Consider the following 19,130-nt stretch of genomic DNA (forward strand, 5'->3'; position numbering starts at 1 on the left):
TTTCCCTTACCTTTCACCTAGCCCCCTAACTACTGTGGGTGTTAGGTTTGGGCACACCCATTTCAAAACAAGGATACTGGTTCTTGAGGGAAGTGTGAGACTGAAGTTACAGAGCCTGTTAAAAGCAGAGCCATATAGAGGGAGTAAAACCCCAAGTGCTTCGTGCCGCAGCAGCTGGGGGGTGGACCTGGGCCTACCTGGGGGGATGCTCAGCCCTGCGGGTCCGGGAGAGCGCAGAACAGTGGACAGGGCTTCTCCCACTTCTGGGTAGGGGCGCGCTGGGTGGTGGCCCGCCTACCCTCCGTCTAGACCCATCCTCCGAGCGAGCCGGGAGAGGCGGGGAGAGGGCGTGTCCCCTGGCCCAGCGCGACCAGCGCGCACGCGCAGCCGACAGAAGGGGCCCAGGCCCACTCTGAGCGCGCGGCTGCGCACTGTGCCGCCTGCCCTCCCGGAAGCGCGGAGCTCTGCCAGCGCCACGTCTATCTCCTTACATACTCCCAGGGCTCCACAGCAGCAGTCCCAGCCGCGAGGGGCGCAGCCCCCCAGCCGCGGCCCTCGGGACGGGACCGAGAGCATCATGGGCAGCGCAGCCCCGCTCTCCGCCTCCGTGCTGCTCCTGCTGCTGCTCCTGCTCCTGCTCCGGGCCGAGCAGCCCCGAGGGGCCGAGCTCACCTTCGAGCTGCCGGACAACGCCAAGCAGTGCTTCCACGAGGAGGTGGAGCAGGGCGTGAAGTTCTCCCTGGATTACCAGGTGAGGCCGGGCGCCCGGCAGCGCTCCCTTCTCCCTCCACTCCCAGGTCTCAACTGGACACTGGCGCGCCCCTGACTGGAGGCGCTCGAATTAGCCACAGAGGCTGTAGGGAGGGTGCATGGGGTGGGAGTCCCCGGACACCCGTTGACTTCCCCGTGAGGAGGAAGGTTTTGGATCATTAGGGCCCACCCGAGACGAGCCTGGCCAGCGAGGAGATAGCGCCGCTGGTGCGAACCCGGGATGGGGACGCCAGGGCGGGTCCCGCAGCCTGGAGAACTGGCCAGAGAGATCTCCGCAGGCGCCCGAGACACTAACGAACGCCAGCTCTGATCGGCTGGACAGAGGCTCTCTAACCCCAGTCTTTTGGACCGCCTTGTGCCTTCCAGTACTGAAAAATGGCAGCGAGAGGAAGTAGGTTCATAGTTTTATTTTATTCCTCCCCTCTCCAGCGTTTAAAGTTCAGGTGAGGTGAGGGCAGCAGAAGTGAGAACGGGCGCTTTGGAAAGGAGGGATCACTGCAGCCATTGAGGCCTGGCGGTGTTTACCAGGAGTGGTGTGGCTGCATGACTTGGCTCTTGCCATATGGCTTAGAAAAGCTCAGTTCCTGTACTCCTGTCTCCTTTGAGAGAACCCGTGGCCCACAGGTGACAGGAGCAGGTCTTGAGTGAGTAGTCTGCCCCCGATATTTAGTGAGCAGGTCTAGGGTTGGGGGCCAAGTGGGCATCGTACTCAGACAGCTATCTGCTTGTGGATGCATGCTGACAGGCACTTCAGAAATGAGGTGCCACGGGCAGCAGGAATGGGGCAAGCTATTTGACCAGTTCCTCTGTGCTTAAAGGTACTGAAGGAAGCTTGCGCTTGGAGACAACTTATATGTGGCAGTCTCAGTCACTGATTTGTCCACTTTCACATCTGTGTGGACAACATGCAAATTGTGACTGGATTAACATGGGCAACCTAGATGCATTGACAAAAAGAATGATAATTGTGTGGTTGCAGAGACCTCAGATGTCATGTGTTCACTGCCAGGGCGGAAATCCCTTGTCAAAGTGTGCCCAGCCTGGGTTTAAACACACTCAGCAACAGGATGCTCACTGCTTTACGCAAAGCTTGCTGAGCAGGACTAGTAACTTTTGTCTGGACAAAGAGGCCATTTAAATTTGGAAGCAGATGGAGGCCATTGACCGTGTCCTTTGAGGGATCTTGGTTATAGCCATTGCCTACCTGTGAGATTTTGCCTTATGTGGGTCTTATTTTTCTTATGTTACAAGGAGAGTTTGAACTAAATGATTCCCAAAGACTCTCAGAAATTCCGTGAATGCCTCGATCAATATTTTTCTTCTCCTTGCATTCGATCAGTAATAATATATTGTTAATAGCTAGTAGACCCATTCAGCAAGCCAAGAATGACCCTTGCTGGGGGAGAGGGAGCACCTGTCTGTTATTGGAAGGGAGAAGCAGGAGGTGCAGCATGCATGCTCTAGGGTGGCCCCAAATCAGATCCCACATCTCCACTGCACCCCCAGGGGGTTTGCAGTCTGACAATTGTCCAGTAATTGGCTGGCACTTTTTGGGCGCTTTCTTTATGTTGGACACTGTGCTAAGCACTTTAGGTATGATAACTCATTGAATCCTCACTTCATGGATAAAGACATGTCCTCAGAGAGTAAAGTAACTTGTTTAGGGTCACATGGCTAATGAGTGGCAGTGCCCTAAAGCAGTGATTTGCTGCATGTCTTGTGTTAAGTATTGAACAAAGAAAGAATCAGTGGCATCTAGCTGCATTGGAATAGTTTCTTAGATATCCCTCCTCATCTTGCTCTTGATTTCTGGAAGCCTTATCAGCACCATCTCATGAAGAGCAGTTATCCTGGGGTATGCTTATTCATGCTTCAGAATAGTGCAGTAGGTAAGCGTTTGGGCACTGGAACCAAAAGCTCTCAGGTCAGATCTCAGCTCTACTTTATCTTGTGTAACCTTAGGCAGTTACTTAACCTTGGAGCCTCAGTTTCTTCTCCTGTAAAATGGAAACGATTAGGCTAATTGAACCCCTGCAGAACAATCTTTGGAGTCAGACAGGCATAGATTCAAATCTTAGCCCTTTCACTTTCAAGCAGTGTGACCACAGCCAATTTATTTAACCTTGCTCAGCCTCAGTAAAGTGAGAAGTGGCATAGCACCTGCCTTAGAAAGTTTTGAAGATGAAATGACAGAAATGTTTGTAGAGTCTGCGCACAGTGTCTGGTTGGCATTTGGTAAGTGGTGATTGCCCCTTTGATAACAGCAAACTTCTTATGGTTGTCAGGTCATCACTGGAGGCCACTACGATGTTGACTGCTATGTGGAGGACCCCCAGGGGAACACCATCTACAGAGAAACCAAGAAGCAGTACGACAGCTTCACATACCGGGCCGAGGTCAAGGGCGTTTATCAGTTTTGCTTCAGTAATGAGTTTTCCACCTTCTCTCACAAGACCGTCTACTTTGACTTTCAAGTGGGTGATGAGCCTCCCATTCTCCCAGACATGGGGAACAGGGTCACGGCTCTCACCCAGGTGAGTGAACATTAGCAGTTTGGGGCTGCTGAACCCCCTAGCGCGTTCCTCCTCATTGACCTCTGTCTAGGCTGGTGGTTGGAGTCATCATCTATCCAGTTCCCAGTCTGGAAGTCTCAGGGTTGATTTTGCCTCTTTCTTCACACCTAGTCCTAAAGAATGCCATGCTCTTCTTTCGATCTTCCTTTCGATTCTCTAACCAGATCCCTGCAGTACTTTCTTCTGATATTCCTGTCTACTCTTTCATTCCCACTCAGTCTTTTGCACAGTACCACTTTTGAAGTACCTGTGTCATGTGTCTCTGCTTATATGATGTGCCTGTATCATGAAGACCAAAGTCCTACTTTGTGTGATGTATTAAAGTAACACAAGGTACTGTTACAAAATAAATGCCAAACATCAATGGCTTAACAGAATAGAAGTTTATTCTCACGCATAATCTAGAAAAGGTTGGTGAGGAGCTTTCCTCCATGGTGTGACTCAGGAATCCAGGCTTATTCTTTCTTGTCATCTTTCTGTCTTCCCTTAGGGCTTCAGGGTCTTCTGCCTGTAGCTGCCAAAGGAGGAGAAAATGAGAAAAGTCCATCTACTTCTTAAAAGCCCATGCCCAGTGGGAATACATATGACGTGCTCATGCCCCATGGGTGAGAACTTAGTCATGTGGCAAACCTGGATGAAAGGAAGGCTGGCAAGTAGAGCCTTAGCAACAGCTCTACACTACAGAGGAGAAACTCTGACATTTTGTGGGGATAGTCATGTCTGTCGCCCATGGCTGTCAAGGTTCATTATTCTATTATCCCAGCCTCCTTAATCCGTCTGTCTTCCCTTCTGCTATTTAAGTTCCTCCTTCCCTTTCATGTGCAGGCTGGCTTCCTGAGGGCTAGGACCCTGAATGGTTTACTTTTGTATCCTCAGTGCTCCAGTGCGTAAGGTGGGGCACAGGAAGAAGCTCACCAAACACTTGTCAAATGACTGTCAGGGCCCAGGGAAACCTGTAAGACAGGAATAACCATCGGTAGCTGCACGTGTGCCAGAACCAAAAGCACAGCGTCTTGAACTTTCAAGGAGGCCAGATGATCTGGGCCGCACTCCAAGGTGGCTCCGTTCCTCTGTGGCTCTGGGCACACTCATGAATGCCTGTGGATTCATTTGCCCAGTCTTCCACCTTCCCTACGCAGTTGGAGGCTAGAGCTGCACTGTTCAGTACAGTAGCCAGTGTCTAAATTTGGCTATTTAAATTAATTGATATTAAATTAAAAATTCACTTCCTCATCTGCACCATAGCAACACTCCAGGTTCTCAGTAGTCACAGGTGACTAGTGGCCATGCACAGAAAGTTCCATTGTCCAAAACTGGGTTTGAGCTTTGAGCTTGGCAACATGACTGCTGTTAGAAGATCCAGCCAAGGGTGTGTATTGTGTGTAAGATCTTTTGCAACCAATACTCATGAGAGTTTTATTGGCCACTATTGAAACAGCCTCTATTCGGAAGATTCTGTAGTCTCCAAAAGCTGAGCTGAAGAACTTCCCCCTTAACCAGTAGAAAACAGATTGGTAGGAAAAGCTTTAATGAATTAGGTCAATAGAGACATTCTTTGCTGGAGCCTGAGCAGTAGTTGGATTTTGTTGCAGGAAAGGGTGATTTATGCTTCCCTTTTCTTCTATCTTAGAACCTCTTCTTTGCTCCTGCTTAGCCTCAAAAGAGCCGTTTCCTTCCACTTCTCTGACCCTGCTTCCTTGAACCATCTGTGCCTGCCTTTGAGAATACTTGCTTTTGTGCCGGCATTCACTCAGTTTACACACTGTGCCGGCAGTGGATGGCTCTGTGCCTGTGCTGGGCGCCCTGCAAGGAGCACAGCCCTGCAAGCCAGTTGGCCATGGGGCACTGTGGTCAGAGCTGTAACTGAAGTGCCAGGGGTCTTGAGGAGCCACTGATGAATTCTTCCAGGAGTCAGGAAGGCTTCACTGGGAGAGCTTTACCTTAAACTTGACAATGTAGAAGCTTGGCCTCCTCGATGAAGAGAGCAGGTGACATCTATGGAGTGTAACTTTCTTTCTTCTCGCCAGCCCTTTTCATCTTGCTTGGCATGGGTCCCCTTTTACCCAGCAGCTGCTGTCTCGCCTCTCCCCAGACTTCTTGCAGCACAATGGTAGGCCAGAGGCCATGGTTTCTGGCACAAAAGTAAGTATTAGGTGAAAGAACAGGTTCCATAGTGACCAGGGCCCAGGCCAGGGATTCAGGCCCAAAGGACTTGTTTCAGGCCTGAGCTCAGGAAAACCAGGCTCCTAGGAGAGAGGACCTGGGCCAGGAGAACGTGACTTCAGGAAAGCCAAGCTCGAGGGGCTTCCAGGCTTCCTGAGAATCTGGGCAGATCCTGGTCAGAGCTGAAGGTTTCTGACAGAGGTCAAAGGCCAAGAGCTACCTCCCTGGTGGCCTAGGAAGGGTTAAAGGTTTTCCTAAGTGCTCTGAGGCCAGCTTCTACTTCCCTGTCACTGAGTTCTTAAAGAATTTAAAGAAGCAGATACTTGGGTCAGGGGAGGCCTGATGAGGTGAGGGCTGCAGGAATTTGTCAGTGGTTACAGACTGAAGACCTCAGCATCCACAGGTGGCTGGGACAGGATGGGGTGTCAGCGTGGAGATGGAGGAAAGGGATGGTGCGAGAAGTAGGATGGGTCAGGGTGTCACCATGAAGTGGCAACTGTCATCCCTTTGAGGCTCCAGGACGCTGGGAGCCAGCCAGGACTGGTGGTCTTAGCAGGGTGGAAAGTCACACACAGGAGGAGAGCTGGGGAATCGTGGCCTGGGAAAACAGGACCCGGAAGCAGAGGGGTTCCATTGGTTTTCTGCTGGGTGGGAAGCTGGCTGAGGGATTGCCTAACTGAAGTGTTGTGGTAACAGGATGAAGAGGTTTGTTTTAGACGAGCACTAATGGAAGATCTCAGTGGATGGGGAAGTAGCATGTTTTCATGGTGAGGGTGAGCATCCAGGTGTCTCTGATTCTCGGGGATATATTGCTCTGGGGTCTCTTGCAGCGTCTGTGTAAGGTCCTGAAGGTGTCTGCAGGTGTTAGTTGCCAAGAAAGCTGTAGAGTATCACCTGTTGCTCCATTACCCTCTTGGAACTGGTCCCTTTGCTATCACTGACCTGATCTGATCTGATCTGATCTGAGATTGTTCCTTTAAAGGCCACCGAGGCCTCTTCATGCAGTCCTAGTGCCGGTTTCTGGCCTGTGTTACTGGATCTCGGCCAGAGAAGATGGCTTCACATAAATATCTGACTTATCCTCTGTCTTGGTGTCTACACCTGTGATTTCTGCGTCCTCCATCTTTTCTTCTTCCCTTCCTCCTTCCTCTCCAGTGATTCTGGGTCCTGGGAGAAGGCTGGAGATGCTGACCTGTACTGCTGAATTCCCAGGCCAGGGCCTGCGGTCCAAGGAGCCCCCAGTCAAGTGAGTCCAGTGTTTCTGAATGAGTTTGTGACAGATAAACTTGGAGAATGGAATTCTAGCCTGGAAAATCAAATGAGCCCTTCCGTAGTGTTCTCTGCGGATTTATACATACAAATGTGTATGCATATGTGTACCTATGAATCCATATGCGTGTGCCACACACATACATATACACATATACTGTGACCATGATACACACATGTATACACTTACGTGTGTGTCTCCATCCCTCCCACTGATTTCCAGAATGATCTTCTTTGTTATCCAGTCCTGTGATTTCAGTGCCATCAACTTCCCTCCAATCCACTCTTCCCTGACATGGCGACCTTCTTAATTGAGGCCCGCATCTTCTCTTCCCAGTGGAATTGCAGCCACCTAAGTGGTTTCCCTGCCCGTAGACTGGTTCACATGCATCCCTTTCTGCATCGTATCTGCCAGAGGCAGATTCTCGTAAAGTGGGATTCCAGTCTTGCCAATCTTTTGCTCACAGAGCCACATGGTAAAGCCTTGGACCTCGAGGCCCTTTACTGTGAGCTTCCACCTCCCCACAGCTGCTTCTCCATGCATCCCCATCACCGTGTCAGTCCCTGATCCCAGACCAGGCCCTGTATAGTTCTTTGCCTGTGCTTCTGCCGCCTGGGATGTGTTCTCATCCTCAGCCTGGTGACGTCCTGCCCATCCATCAGGACTCAGCTTGTCTTGTCCCATGTCAAGTACTCCATCTTCTCTGGCAGGCTCAGCATCTTTCTCTTGGGTGTTCCCACGACTCTGCATACCCTTCTGTTGTTGGCTCTTTTTATATTGCATTATAGTTGAGTAATTTTTTCTCTAAATTGTGAACTTTCTGAGACCCAGGACTGTGTCTGGCTCTGATTCTTAATTCCTTGGGCCTAGCACAGTGCCTGGAAGAAAAGTAAACATTGAATAAATGTTTGAATGAAGGAATTAGTGGAAGTGTGAGCGATTAAAACTCAGCCATGATTTGAAATCCTTGTAACTTCATCCTACAAGTATCTATCCTGAGTCCCCCAGCCCCACCTTCAATCCTTTGTGATTTTCCAGGGATCCCCAGGGTGATGTAAATACAAAATGGATTTGTATAGGTAGTATAGTCTGCCTGTATAGGTAGTGTCTGGCAGGGAGCACTAGGGAGGCTTCTAGAAATGGCATATATTGAATTAGCTTTGACACGGGTTCACATAAGTTAAGCCCGACTCCACATTTACCTCTTTCCTACTTCCTTCCCAGTTTAGCATTCTATTCCATCTGTGAGAGTTGACATACTTTAGTGAGCTTTGGAAGCATTCCCCGGAGAGCTAGGAGGAGCAACCACAAATGTGACGATTGGCCCCAGTGCAGAGACCTGCACCCGAGCTTTCTCTTCTGGTGGTTGACCTTTGAAGCCAGTTGGCTTTGGAAGTTCCCTTTAGAGTCAACTTCCTGATGTCTGGAACCCTTCTTAGGATCACTTGTCCCTTTTTCAGTATCAAATATCTGCAGGTATAGCCCACCTACCAAATGCGGGGAAGTGAAGAAGTCCAGTGCCAACTACACTCCAGTTGTGAAAGATGATATGTAGCCCAAAATAATAGGGCATAGAGGATGTCACTGAGAAAACAGGACAGAGGTACTCACTGGGGGACAAATAGGCTTGTTCTTCACTTGATATTGCTCTTTGAGCTGGTACCCAGTCTAACTCTATCAGTTCCATCTGCTACACAGTGATCATGCCACCTTTCTACATGTGACATTTCACCACTTCTTACACATGGACCAGGATGAGAGGGCCTTCCACGGTGTGCAGGAGGGTCCCATAGCTTTGGGAGGTAGACCTGTTGCCAGAAAGATGGAAGCTGCTGCCCTGTAATGCAGAGGCTGAAGGGAAGCGTTTTTTTCTTCCTTACATAGTCTAGTTCAGCTCCTAGAGTGGCCCAGAGTTAAGGATACCCAATGAGGCAAGTAAGGGTAACACCACTGTTTGGCAGTGGTTTCCTGTTTGTCTTCTGGAAGTGGTTTAATGTGAGAGAGAAACAAGGGTTTTGGGGAGGGAGGTCACAGAATGACTTAGTCTTTTCTAGTTTATTGTACTGTACTTTACAAATAGTTTGCCTTTGGAGTTTGGGAACTGAAGTAAGTGTCTGGTGCATGCTTTGTGAATTCCTCTAGCCTGAGAACTCACTGATAGGATAGAATTTTCTAGGTCTTGGATACATGGTGTTTTAGAGGCTGCCTCTGAATAAGAACTCAACGTTTTCCCACGGGCATAATGTATTAGTTGTCTATTGCTGAGTAACTAATTACTACAAACGTAGTGTCTTAATGCAATACTCACTTATTACCACACAGCTCTGTACGGTGTGAGCCTGAGCAGGGTGGCCAGTTTCTTTGCTTGGGGTCTCCCACGGCTGATGTCAAGATGGTGGCAGGTTGGGCTCCTACCTGGAAGCTCTGGGAAAGGATCTGCTTTTATGCTCATTCAGGTTATCGGTGGAGTTCAGTTCTTTGTGGTTGTAGGACTGTGGTCCCCATTTCCTTGCTGACTGTTGTACCCTCAGCTCCTGGAGGCCTTTTTCTGGTCCTGGCAGGTGGTCACCTCCACCTTCAAAGCCAGTGTGGCACATTGAATTCTTCTCATGCTTGGAAACTGTCTTGACTTCTTCTGCAACTAGCTGGAGAAAGCTCCTGGTGTCTAAGGGCTCCTGTGATTAGATCAGGCCTGGATAACTTCCCCATCTTCAGGTCAGCTGTGTCATATTAACATGATGCAGTCACAGAGGTGACAGCTCATCATATTCACAGCTTTCTGGAATTAGGGCAGGGGATCTTGGTGGTGGTGGGAAGGACATTTTCAGACTTTTGCCTACCACACTGAATACTTTTGCAGGTAAAGAAAGTTATGATGTAGTATGTGTTACACATAAGCGTATGTGTCTATGTGGTGCCTGTTTATATATATGTGTCTTTGCATGTGTGTGTATGTGCTTATGTACATGAGGCATGTGTCTTCACGTGTTTGTATTTATACATAAAACTATAGGCAGCAATTACATAATAGAATGAACATGAGCAGTGGATTCAGAGTCCAAACACAACTGTGGTCTAGTTCACACTTCGCTGTTTATTAGTTGTGTGACTTTGGGCAATTCGTGTAGCCTCTTGGAGCCTCAGTTTCCTCATCTGTATGTGGGATAAGCCCTCAATAACAGTGAGGGTAATGATCCATGCCTATCAGGGGTATTGTAAGGACTGGATATGAGAGTATGGGGCAGTGCTTGAAAGCATAAGCTCAGGACTCAGACTCTAACTCAGCCACATACTAACTGTGTGACTCTGGGCAAGTTACTTAACCTCTCTGAGCCTCAATTAGGCTTGTTGTGAGGATTAAATAAAACCATGTAAAACCCTTAGCATAGATTCATAGTTAGCATTCAGTGGATGTCACCTAGGATGCTGACGACAGCATTTGCTGTTTGCTGGATCCCACATATGTCTATGGGTTAGCAGCGTGACTGCTTTTCTCTTCCTGCCCAGATGGAGTCCGCCTGCGTGACCATCCATGAGGCTCTGAAGACGGTGATTGACTCCCAGACGCATTACCGGCTGCGGGAGGCCCAGGACCGGGCCCGAGCGGAAGACCTTAATAGCCGAGTCTCTTACTGGTCTATCGGCGAGACGATTGCCCTGTTCGTGGTCAGCTTCAGTCAGGTGCTACTGTTGAAAAGCTTCTTCACAGAAAAACGACCCATCAGCAGGGCAGTCCACTCCTAGCCCTGGCATCCTGCTCTAGGGCCCCTCATGTCCCAGCCTGGAGCAGCTCTCCTAGGTCTCCTAGGCGCATAGCCCAGGGTGGAGGCAGAACGATGCTGCTGTGGTAGCCCTTTGCCTTTCATGCCCATGCTTGATTCTTGCACCTCAGCAGCTGAAGGTCTCAGAGACCAGTAATCAGAAGGCATCCAACTGCATTATGTGTGCAGCACTGAAAAGATGTTTACAACTAGGCTAGGGATTAGCCACTGTGGGAGGGTGGGCAGGCAATGGTTCAGCGGCCTGGCTGGTAGCAGGAACTCCAAGTGCCCAGGCCTTTTGGGCAGCTCAGGGCCCTGCCTCTGTTTCATGATGCATGGGTCATTTGTCTTGGGTGTCCTATCCCATGTGGAGAAGAAAGGGGCTCTAAGTTCTGGCTCTTCCTCCCCTGGGGTTCTCTGTACCTGAGGATACCAGGCCCTGGGCAACTTTGCAGATCTGCTTACCCCAGGCGAGCAACAGTGTCAGCCATGCAAGCAGGACAGAATGGTGACTGGGTGCCCTTAGTGAGCTGTGTATTTCCTAGGAGGTAGAAAACTGTGGGAAACTCTGGCTAATAAAAACGAAGTGTGAGCATCCTGGAGACTTGTGCATTTATTTCTGTCCCCTTTCTGGGGACTCGAGCTTACTGCAGAGTATGGGTGTGTGCATAAATAATTAGAGTGTGAGACAGAGTACCTAGAGAGGTCCAGAGGGTGCTGTGCAGAGATATATAGAGTGGGCAAGAAATCACTCCTCCCAGGTGAATGAAAACAAAATAGGAAGTCTCCTCACATGGTCACACACCGTGTTGTACAACGGAACTTTGCAAATGCTGTTTCCTGTGATAATACCTTCTCCCTGATATCTGCATGCGCTGCTCCATCATATTTCCTTCTGACCAAAAGGCACATTGTCAGTGAAGTCCCTCCCAACCACTCTTCAAGATGGTACCGTCTCACTTGCCCTTAGTTCTCCTGCCCATTGGTAAGAAATGAATGCATACCCATCAAGTGTCTGTGCAGTAGCTCTGGAGGGAAGATACAACGTCTCCGCTAAAGGAAACCTATCAAATCTGAAATCGTGTACCATCTGATAGGCATTAATGCATTGTAGGAAAGGAAGCGAAGTAATCTCTTTAAAAAGATGCCCCGTAAACCTCACTTATTTAGCTTGATTGAAAGATAAATATTGCTTATCTTTCATATGTTTTTGATATTTCTTTTCTCTTATTTTAGAATTAAGTACTGGGTATATATAAAAGGTTACTTACGAAATATTTCTAAGGTGAAATACGTCTAAAGTGAAAAACAATACAAAAATCCTATGCTCCCGCTACCTAGATTAAGCACTGCAACATGACTCATTGCTTCTGGAATGCTCTCTACTTGCCCTTCTCCTTCACCCTCTGAGGGAACCACCAGCCTGAATGTAATCTTTATCAAGCACTGAGAAAGGAGTTTAAAGGATTGAAGGACACAGCTTTACTAAAACTCACGTTGTCTTCCACTTTTTGTGGAAACTAGGTTCTTTCAACCTTGAAAAACAAAAATAGGAATGCTGGTGATACCTGTTTTACTTATATAACCTTGTAATCATTTATCCGTAAATATGTAGATTCATTGAGGGGACAAAAACCCTGCCCCACTGGTTGATTTAGGAAATAAGGTTGGCAATAAAACGTACTGCTTATGCAGTGTTTATGTTTTGATCAATTAGGTACTAATAACAGTTGTAATAACTACCCAATCCAGAAGAAATATTTTTAACACTTACAGCTTTACAGTTAAACAGCATATGAAACATTTTGAAATTGAAGATTTTTTGTTACAGAGAAATACAATAGGGTACTCTATATAATTTCAAACAGAGTAATACAGTTCCATAAGAAAGATGAAATGGAAGTATGACTCTAAGAAGGAAGGAGAAAGATGGAAAATTTCTGAGCATTATTTATGGATGATGATGGGTATCAAATCATCTTGGTAATTAGAATCCACTGATATACTTAAAAGTGATGTAATTTTTCAAAAAGTAATGGTTTAATATATGGTAGAAATTATCTCCTTTGTCACTATTTAAATTCATGATGAAATATTTTAGATGTCAGCTTTAAAAATGTATGAGGCCTTAGAGTTTCTCAAGTGCTTTTAGAGGATATTTAAGCAAAAGAAACAGGAAATGCTCTTTGCATCTGGATTTTCTGGAGAGACTCTTTCCTTGACATCTGGGCAGCTTGGTGAAAAGGGTGTCAGCACTGGCAGTTTAGTAGAAAGAGGACTGGGTTGTGTCTGACCTTTCTGGATTTGAATCCAGGTCTGCTATGTGCTACTTGTGCCATTTTGGGTAAGATACTGAACCTCTCTGAACCTTCATTTCCTCATCTGTAAAATGGGCAGAAGGGAGTATTTTTACTGGCCAGGGACTTGGGGCTTATGCATTGGTGAACAGAATTAGGATTCACCCTGTTTTCAGTAAAATCCCTTTAAATTTGAGGCCTGGATGGAGCTGACAGGTGGAATTTGGAAGCACATCTATTAGCTTACATAGAAAGCAGAAGCTCCCAGGGAAAAGACATAGGACCTCTGACTCTAACTGAGGTTCCGGATTATTATGAGCGATTTTCAAAAATTGTCTAATGGCATTGGTTTGCTCCATACCATAGATTTTAAGAAACAGTAGAGCTTCTGGGATGAGATCCCCCATAAAATAATTATGGATCTGCACTGGCAAGCTGGTCTTGACTCCAAAGACCAAGAGTCGGTTTGTGGTGCTGACTCTGAACCTTTGCGATGCAACTGTCTGGTAGTAAAATGGCTTTGTGTATAAGAAAGCTTTAATCCTCGAGGCCCAGGCAACTTTACTTTACTGCAGAGCGTTCTCTACAGGATAACTTTAGTGGGGAGATGACGTTTTCTTTGTTGAAAGATAATTTTCCAAAGAAGGATAAAATCATAAGTGTTATACAAATATAAAATGAACGCGTGTATTAGCATTCTCCAGAGGGACAGAACTAATAGGATATATGTATATATGAAAGGGAGTTTATTTTTTATTTTTTATTTTTATTTTTTTTGAGATGGAGTCTCGCTCTGTCTCCCAGGCTGGAGTGCAGTGGCCGGATCTCAGCTTAGTACAAGCTCCGCCTCCTGGGTTTATGCCATTCTCCTGCCTCAGCCTCCCGAGTAGCTGGGACTACAGGCGCCCGCCACCTCGCCCGGCTAAAAAGGGAGTTTATTAAGGAGATTGACTCACAGGATCACAAGGTGAAGTCCCACGATGGGTCCTCTGCAAGCTGTGGAGGAAGAAAGTCAGTAAAGGCTCAGTCCGAGTCCAAAAACCTCAAATGTAGGGAGGCCCACAGTGCAGCCTTCCGTCTGTGGGCAGAAGCCCAAGAGCCCCTGGCAAACTACTGCTATAAGTCCAAGAATCCAAAGGCCGAAGAACCTGGAGTCTGATGTCCAAGGGCAGGAAGCATCCAGCACGGGAGAAAGAGGAAAGCCAGAAGACTCAGCAAGCCATCTTATCCCACCTTCTTCCCCTTGCTTTGTTCTAGTGGCACTGGCAGCCGATTGAATGGTGCCCTCCCACGTTGAGGGTAGGTGAGTCATCCTCTCCCAGTCCATTGACTCAAATGTTTATCTCCTCTAGCAACACCTTCACAGACACACCCAGAAACAATACTAGCTATCTAGGCATCCCTCAATCAAGTTGACACCTAATATTAACCATCACAGCATGTTAGAGATTTTATTTTATGTACTAATCAATGAAGGAACCAGACAGATGTCCTAATGATTCAAAAGATAATTCAAAGGACAGACACATTTATACAGAGCTGTAAAACAGCTCAAAGACATCGAACCAGGCTAGAATCAGTAATCCAAAAGGATATGCTATGTGGAGAAAACACAAAGTTGCAAAAATAGCTCAAAGAAGAAGCTTAGAATCAAATAGCCTGGAGGGGTGTCCAGAAATGCGTAGTTTATTAAAACCATTTTTTCCTATCACTTCAAAAGGGGCTCCTGAGCTGTCACAGCCCCTGGGCAGTGGCATTGATTTCTAGTTTAATTAACAGCAAGACCACCTGTTCCATGTTCTCTCTGGTTCTGTAAAGACTCATCCCTTGGCCTCTTTACGTCTGAGATGGGAACAACTTTTAGCTATTGCTAGTCTTGGGGCTTTGCCTTAACCCTGCCCAACCTTTGTAAATATTTCCTCCCTTAAACTCTCCTCAACTTAAAACAGGGAGGAGGGAGGGAAGAAGGAAGGAACAATCACTTGTGGATTCGAGGTGCTATAGACTGACTGTTCTGTTTCTCCCCAGTTAATATGTTGAAATTCTTCCCCACAAGGTGATGGTATTAGGAGGTGGGACCTGAGAGTGGAGCCCTCCTGAATGAGATTAATGCTCTTATAAAAGAGGCCTGAGGGAAGGCCTGTTTTAGTCTGCTTAGTGTTGCGATAAAGGAATACCCAAGTCTGAGTAACTTTTAAGGAAAAAATGGTTTATTTGGCTCACTGTTTTGCAGGTGGGGGCATCTGGTGAAGGCCTCAGGGTGCTTCCACTCATGGCAGAAGGCAAAGGGAAGCCAGTGTGCAAAGATCACAGGGTGAGACAGGAAGCAAGAGAGAGCAGTGAGGTGCCAGGCCTTGTTTAGCAACCAGCTGTTGTGGGAACTAATAGAGTAAGAGCTCACTCATTCAGCAAGGACAGCATCAAGTCATTCATGAGGGATCTGACTGCATGACCCAAACACCTTCCATTAGGCCCCATCTCCAACACTGGTATCAGATTTTAACATGAGATTGGCAAGAGGACAAACATCCAAACTATAGTGGGCCCCTAGCCCCTTCTGCCATGTGAGGACTCAGTGACAAGACAGCCATTTATGAACCAGAAAGTGGGACCTCACCAAACACTAAATCTGCCAATGCCTTAATCTTGGACATCCCAGTCTCCAGAACTGTGAGAAATAAATTTCTGTTATTTATATGTCACCCAATCTATGGTATTCTGTCATAGTAGCCTAAATGAACTAAAACTCTAGAAAACAGGCATGGTTAGAACGAAACTGCAGATACACATATAACCACCCCTGGGTTGGGAAATTCTGGGAAAAGGCTGGGTGTTCCTTTAAATGTGCAAGTGTATCCTTCAAGCACAGAGACCTGTGTATTCAGTGTATGTCTTGCAGCCCTGTTGTTTCATCCTGTATGCGAATGTGCCTAGCACAATACTGGTCTGAAACAAATACTAATTTCCCTCTTTCTACTCACACACACCCAGCAAAACACTAATAAATAAACTTGATGTGATGGTATCTGGGAGAGTCTGGCCATCTAGATCTATCTATGAGAATGTATTGTCAAACATTCTTGCTATTTCTTGTTGGAACTGGCAATTCAACAGCTTTTATTTGCTTCTCCCTGTAGTTTCAGTGTTATATGCTATAGTCATTTGAGGGATGGTTCATTTTATCTGTTCACAAGCCTTCTAAAATGAAATAGAAAACAGTTGCTTCCTTGAGGTTAGTTAGGGTGGCAGCACTCAGCCAATGGCCGTATCTTTTTCTATGTATTTGGGAGCTTGTGTAAGAATTCTAAGAGCTATAAAAGTAAATATAATACAGTTATGAACTCCTAAATGACATATAAACTGTTGGAGACTGTTCTGCTTTTCATAGAAAATGAAGCTGCTTCTGCTCAAGCTCTCTAGTGAATGCGGAAACATGTTACTTTCTCTTGGAATTTGATTCAACATTGGTTTAAAAAAGTCACCTTTCTTGGTAACTGTATCCATTGCAAAAGGAAAGAAGCACAAGGGGGCCAGTGGGTTGTGTGATACAGGAAGAAGAAAAAGTCATGACTTTTCCTCTTAGGATCACCAAGCAGTCTTTTGATGACAATCTGGCTTCTCATATCATTTGCCCTCGAAAAGAGAATATATTTGAGTTGCATTTTTAATTGTAAAAAAAAAAATTAAAAACCCTGTTCTCCTTTTAATTTATAAAGTAATCTTTCAGGCAATTAAAATATTAACTAAAATTAATATATTCCCCTGACTTCCCTGCAAAGCAACTGGGCCTTAAGCAGGTCTAAAGCCTGGGTGGGCTGCACCTGGGACACGAGCTTTGGGTTAGCCATGCTCACAGCCAGCACCCCAAAATGTGCTGGGTTTGTATCGCACCTGGTGGACAGACATCTGGGAACTGCAGAACAGTGGGGTAAGTGTATGTGTTGGATGGGGTTGGGGGCGAGGATAAGTTACAAAGACCCTATGTCATCTTCAGGTAGTGATCTGGCAAGGTGACCATCCTCCAAATCAAGCCTGGAGAAACCATAGAAGCAAGAGAGAAGCCTGTATCTGAGGAACTCTCTCACACACACAGCTGTGAGAAACTGGAAGAGGGGTCTGTGGGGAGGGGTGGGAGGACACTGTAGCCTGGGGGCAGAGGCCCCTGGAGAGCACTCAGAAGCAAAGTTGGAGGAAAAACGTTTCCATTCTGTGCCTGCCTCTCCCATGTGTTGCCTTAAGGCACCCGCAAGAATGGGCATCCTTGTCTTGTTCCAGTTCTTAGAGAAAAAGACTTCAGCTTTTCTTCCAGCCCTGCTGTTTGATCCTGTATGCGAATGTGCCTAGCACAATACTGGTCTGAAACAAAAACTAATTTCCTTCTTTCTACTCACACACACCCAACAAAACAGCCGCCCCCTTTGCCATGAATTCAGTGGCACAGCCCAGGTTGCTGGTTGCTGTGTGGGGCAACAGCAGGTAGATCAAAGACCCTGTCTGGGTAGGAATCCAGTCTTCCTTGTCCTCCCCTTTTTAATGCCCAGGGGTGGTGGATTAAAAACTAAGGCCACTATTTTGTTCCAAAGTGGTTGTTTTTGAGAGTTTAAAGTGAACTTTGAACGAAGTTGTCAAGTATTAGCAAATGGGAATTTTCCATTGTGATTTTCTCTGTCCAGGGGTTCCCTTCCTGGACGCCAACCAGGGCCTGGCCTTTAGTCCTTCTCAATACACATCACCAGACCTCATGGGAGCATGACTCACAGCCCCAAACAGCTAGACTGCAGGGGATACAACAAATGGATACAAAATATCGTTATAGCAGAATCACTGGAACATGTTGTAAAGTAAATGGATATGCTTTGGTCAAGAATAGGCAGAGGCAGACATCCTGGCCAGAGTGACTCAGCAAGTTTAGCGCACAGGCGCATAACTCCACTTGTTATACGGCCCGTTTGTGTAAGCCCATACTGGGCTCAGAGCCACTATTGTTTGTAAAAGGTGTAACTGCCCTGCTGATGTTGCACATACAGCTTGTGCCCAGAGAGAGAGAGTGTGAAGCTGTTGACCCTGTAAGGGAGAGGCAGCCTGGCAGGCCAGGGAATGCAGCTGTAAGTGTGGGAGCCGCAGGAGCCGCAGGAGCCGCAGAGCCGGAGCAGGTAACAGAGATAAAGGCGGATAGCGTGAGAGAGCTGCTGAACAAAACCACATTTCACCTACCTACAGCCCCCTGAGTGTTCTTCCTGCTGTCTGCCACCCATCCACCCACTCCCCTTGGACCTCAGCATGGGCTGGAACCTGACACTTGGTGTGACACATGTAGACCACGATTTTTTTAAGTAGCATCATAAATATAGTCTACAAGAGAATATTTTAATAATATTTTGCTGTAACAAGAAGTCATAAAAAGAACCAAGTAGAAATGCTATATATGAAAAATATAAAAGTAGAATGTTGAAAATGACAGCAACAGGATGGCTATTTAGAGATAGATGCCTGGTGCTCATTCCCCACCTCCTCACCCCACCACACCCCAAGAAAGGCAATGACTAAACAGCTAAGGTTTGACTAACATCATATTGAACAGTGAAAAGCTGAAGGCTTTTTCTCTAAGAGCTGGAACAAGACAAGGATGCCCACTCTTACCACTCTTATTCAACACAATGCTGGAAGTCCTAGCCAGAGCAATTAGGCAAGATAAAGAAATAAAGGTCATTCAAGGAGCAATTCAAATTGTCCTTGTTTGCAAATGACATGGTCTTATTCCTAGCAAAACCTAAAGACTCCACTGGAAAACTATGAAAATTGACAAACACATTCAGTAAAGTTGCAGGATGCAAAATCAACATACAAAACACAGTAGCATTTATATATACAAATTATAATCTAGCTGAAAAAGAAATCAAGAGGGCAATCCCATTTATAATACCTATAAAATAAATAAAATACCTAGGTATAAATTTAACCAAGGATGTGAAAAATCTCTACAAGGAAAATTGTAAATCACTGATGAAAAAAAATTGAAGAGGATAAAATTCCCATGCTCATGGATCAAAAAATTAATATTGTTAAAAGGACCATACTACCCAAAGCAATCTACAGATTAAATGCAATCCCCATCGAAATACTCATTATATTTTTTACAGAAATATTTTTAAAATCCTAAAATTTATATGGAACCACAAAAGACCCCAAATAGCCAACACAGTCCTAAGCAAAAGGAACAAAGCTGGAGGTATCACACTACCAGACCTCAAAGTATACTACAAAGCTGTAGTAACCAAAACAGCATGGTACTGGC

The 19,130-nt window shown here is 46.4% G+C and overlaps 1 protein-coding gene across 1 annotated transcript; it reads left to right on the forward strand.

The window, feature by feature from the left end:
- Positions 1 to 458: 458 nt before the first annotated feature.
- TMED3 (transmembrane p24 trafficking protein 3) lies at positions 459 to 11,133 on the forward strand. The gene is made up of 3 exons (XM_005560228.4): positions 459 to 751; positions 3,057 to 3,305; positions 10,285 to 11,133. Exons 1-3 carry the CDS (start codon positions 578 to 580, stop codon positions 10,519 to 10,521), a joined length of 660 nt encoding a protein of 219 aa, XP_005560285.1. The 5' UTR covers positions 459 to 577; the 3' UTR covers positions 10,522 to 11,133.
- Positions 11,134 to 19,130: the final 7,997 nt, after the last annotated feature.

Source organism: Macaca fascicularis, chromosome 7, assembly GCF_037993035.2.
Source record: "Macaca fascicularis isolate 582-1 chromosome 7, T2T-MFA8v1.1".
NCBI classification, from domain to species: domain Eukaryota; kingdom Metazoa; phylum Chordata; class Mammalia; order Primates; family Cercopithecidae; genus Macaca; species Macaca fascicularis.

Bases quoted from the DNA above. Each gene is read 5' to 3' on its own strand.
- TMED3 (XM_005560228.4), top strand. From the start codon at position 578: ATGGGCAGCGCAGCCCCGCTCTCCGCCTCCGTGCTGCTCCTGCTGCTG. The intron at 752-3,056 runs GTGAGGCCGGGC...TATGGTTGTCAG, and splicing joins AGTTCTCCCTGGATTACCAG to GTCATCACTGGAGGCCACTA. The intron at 3,306-10,284 runs GTGAGTGAACAT...CTTCCTGCCCAG, and splicing joins GGGTCACGGCTCTCACCCAG to ATGGAGTCCGCCTGCGTGAC.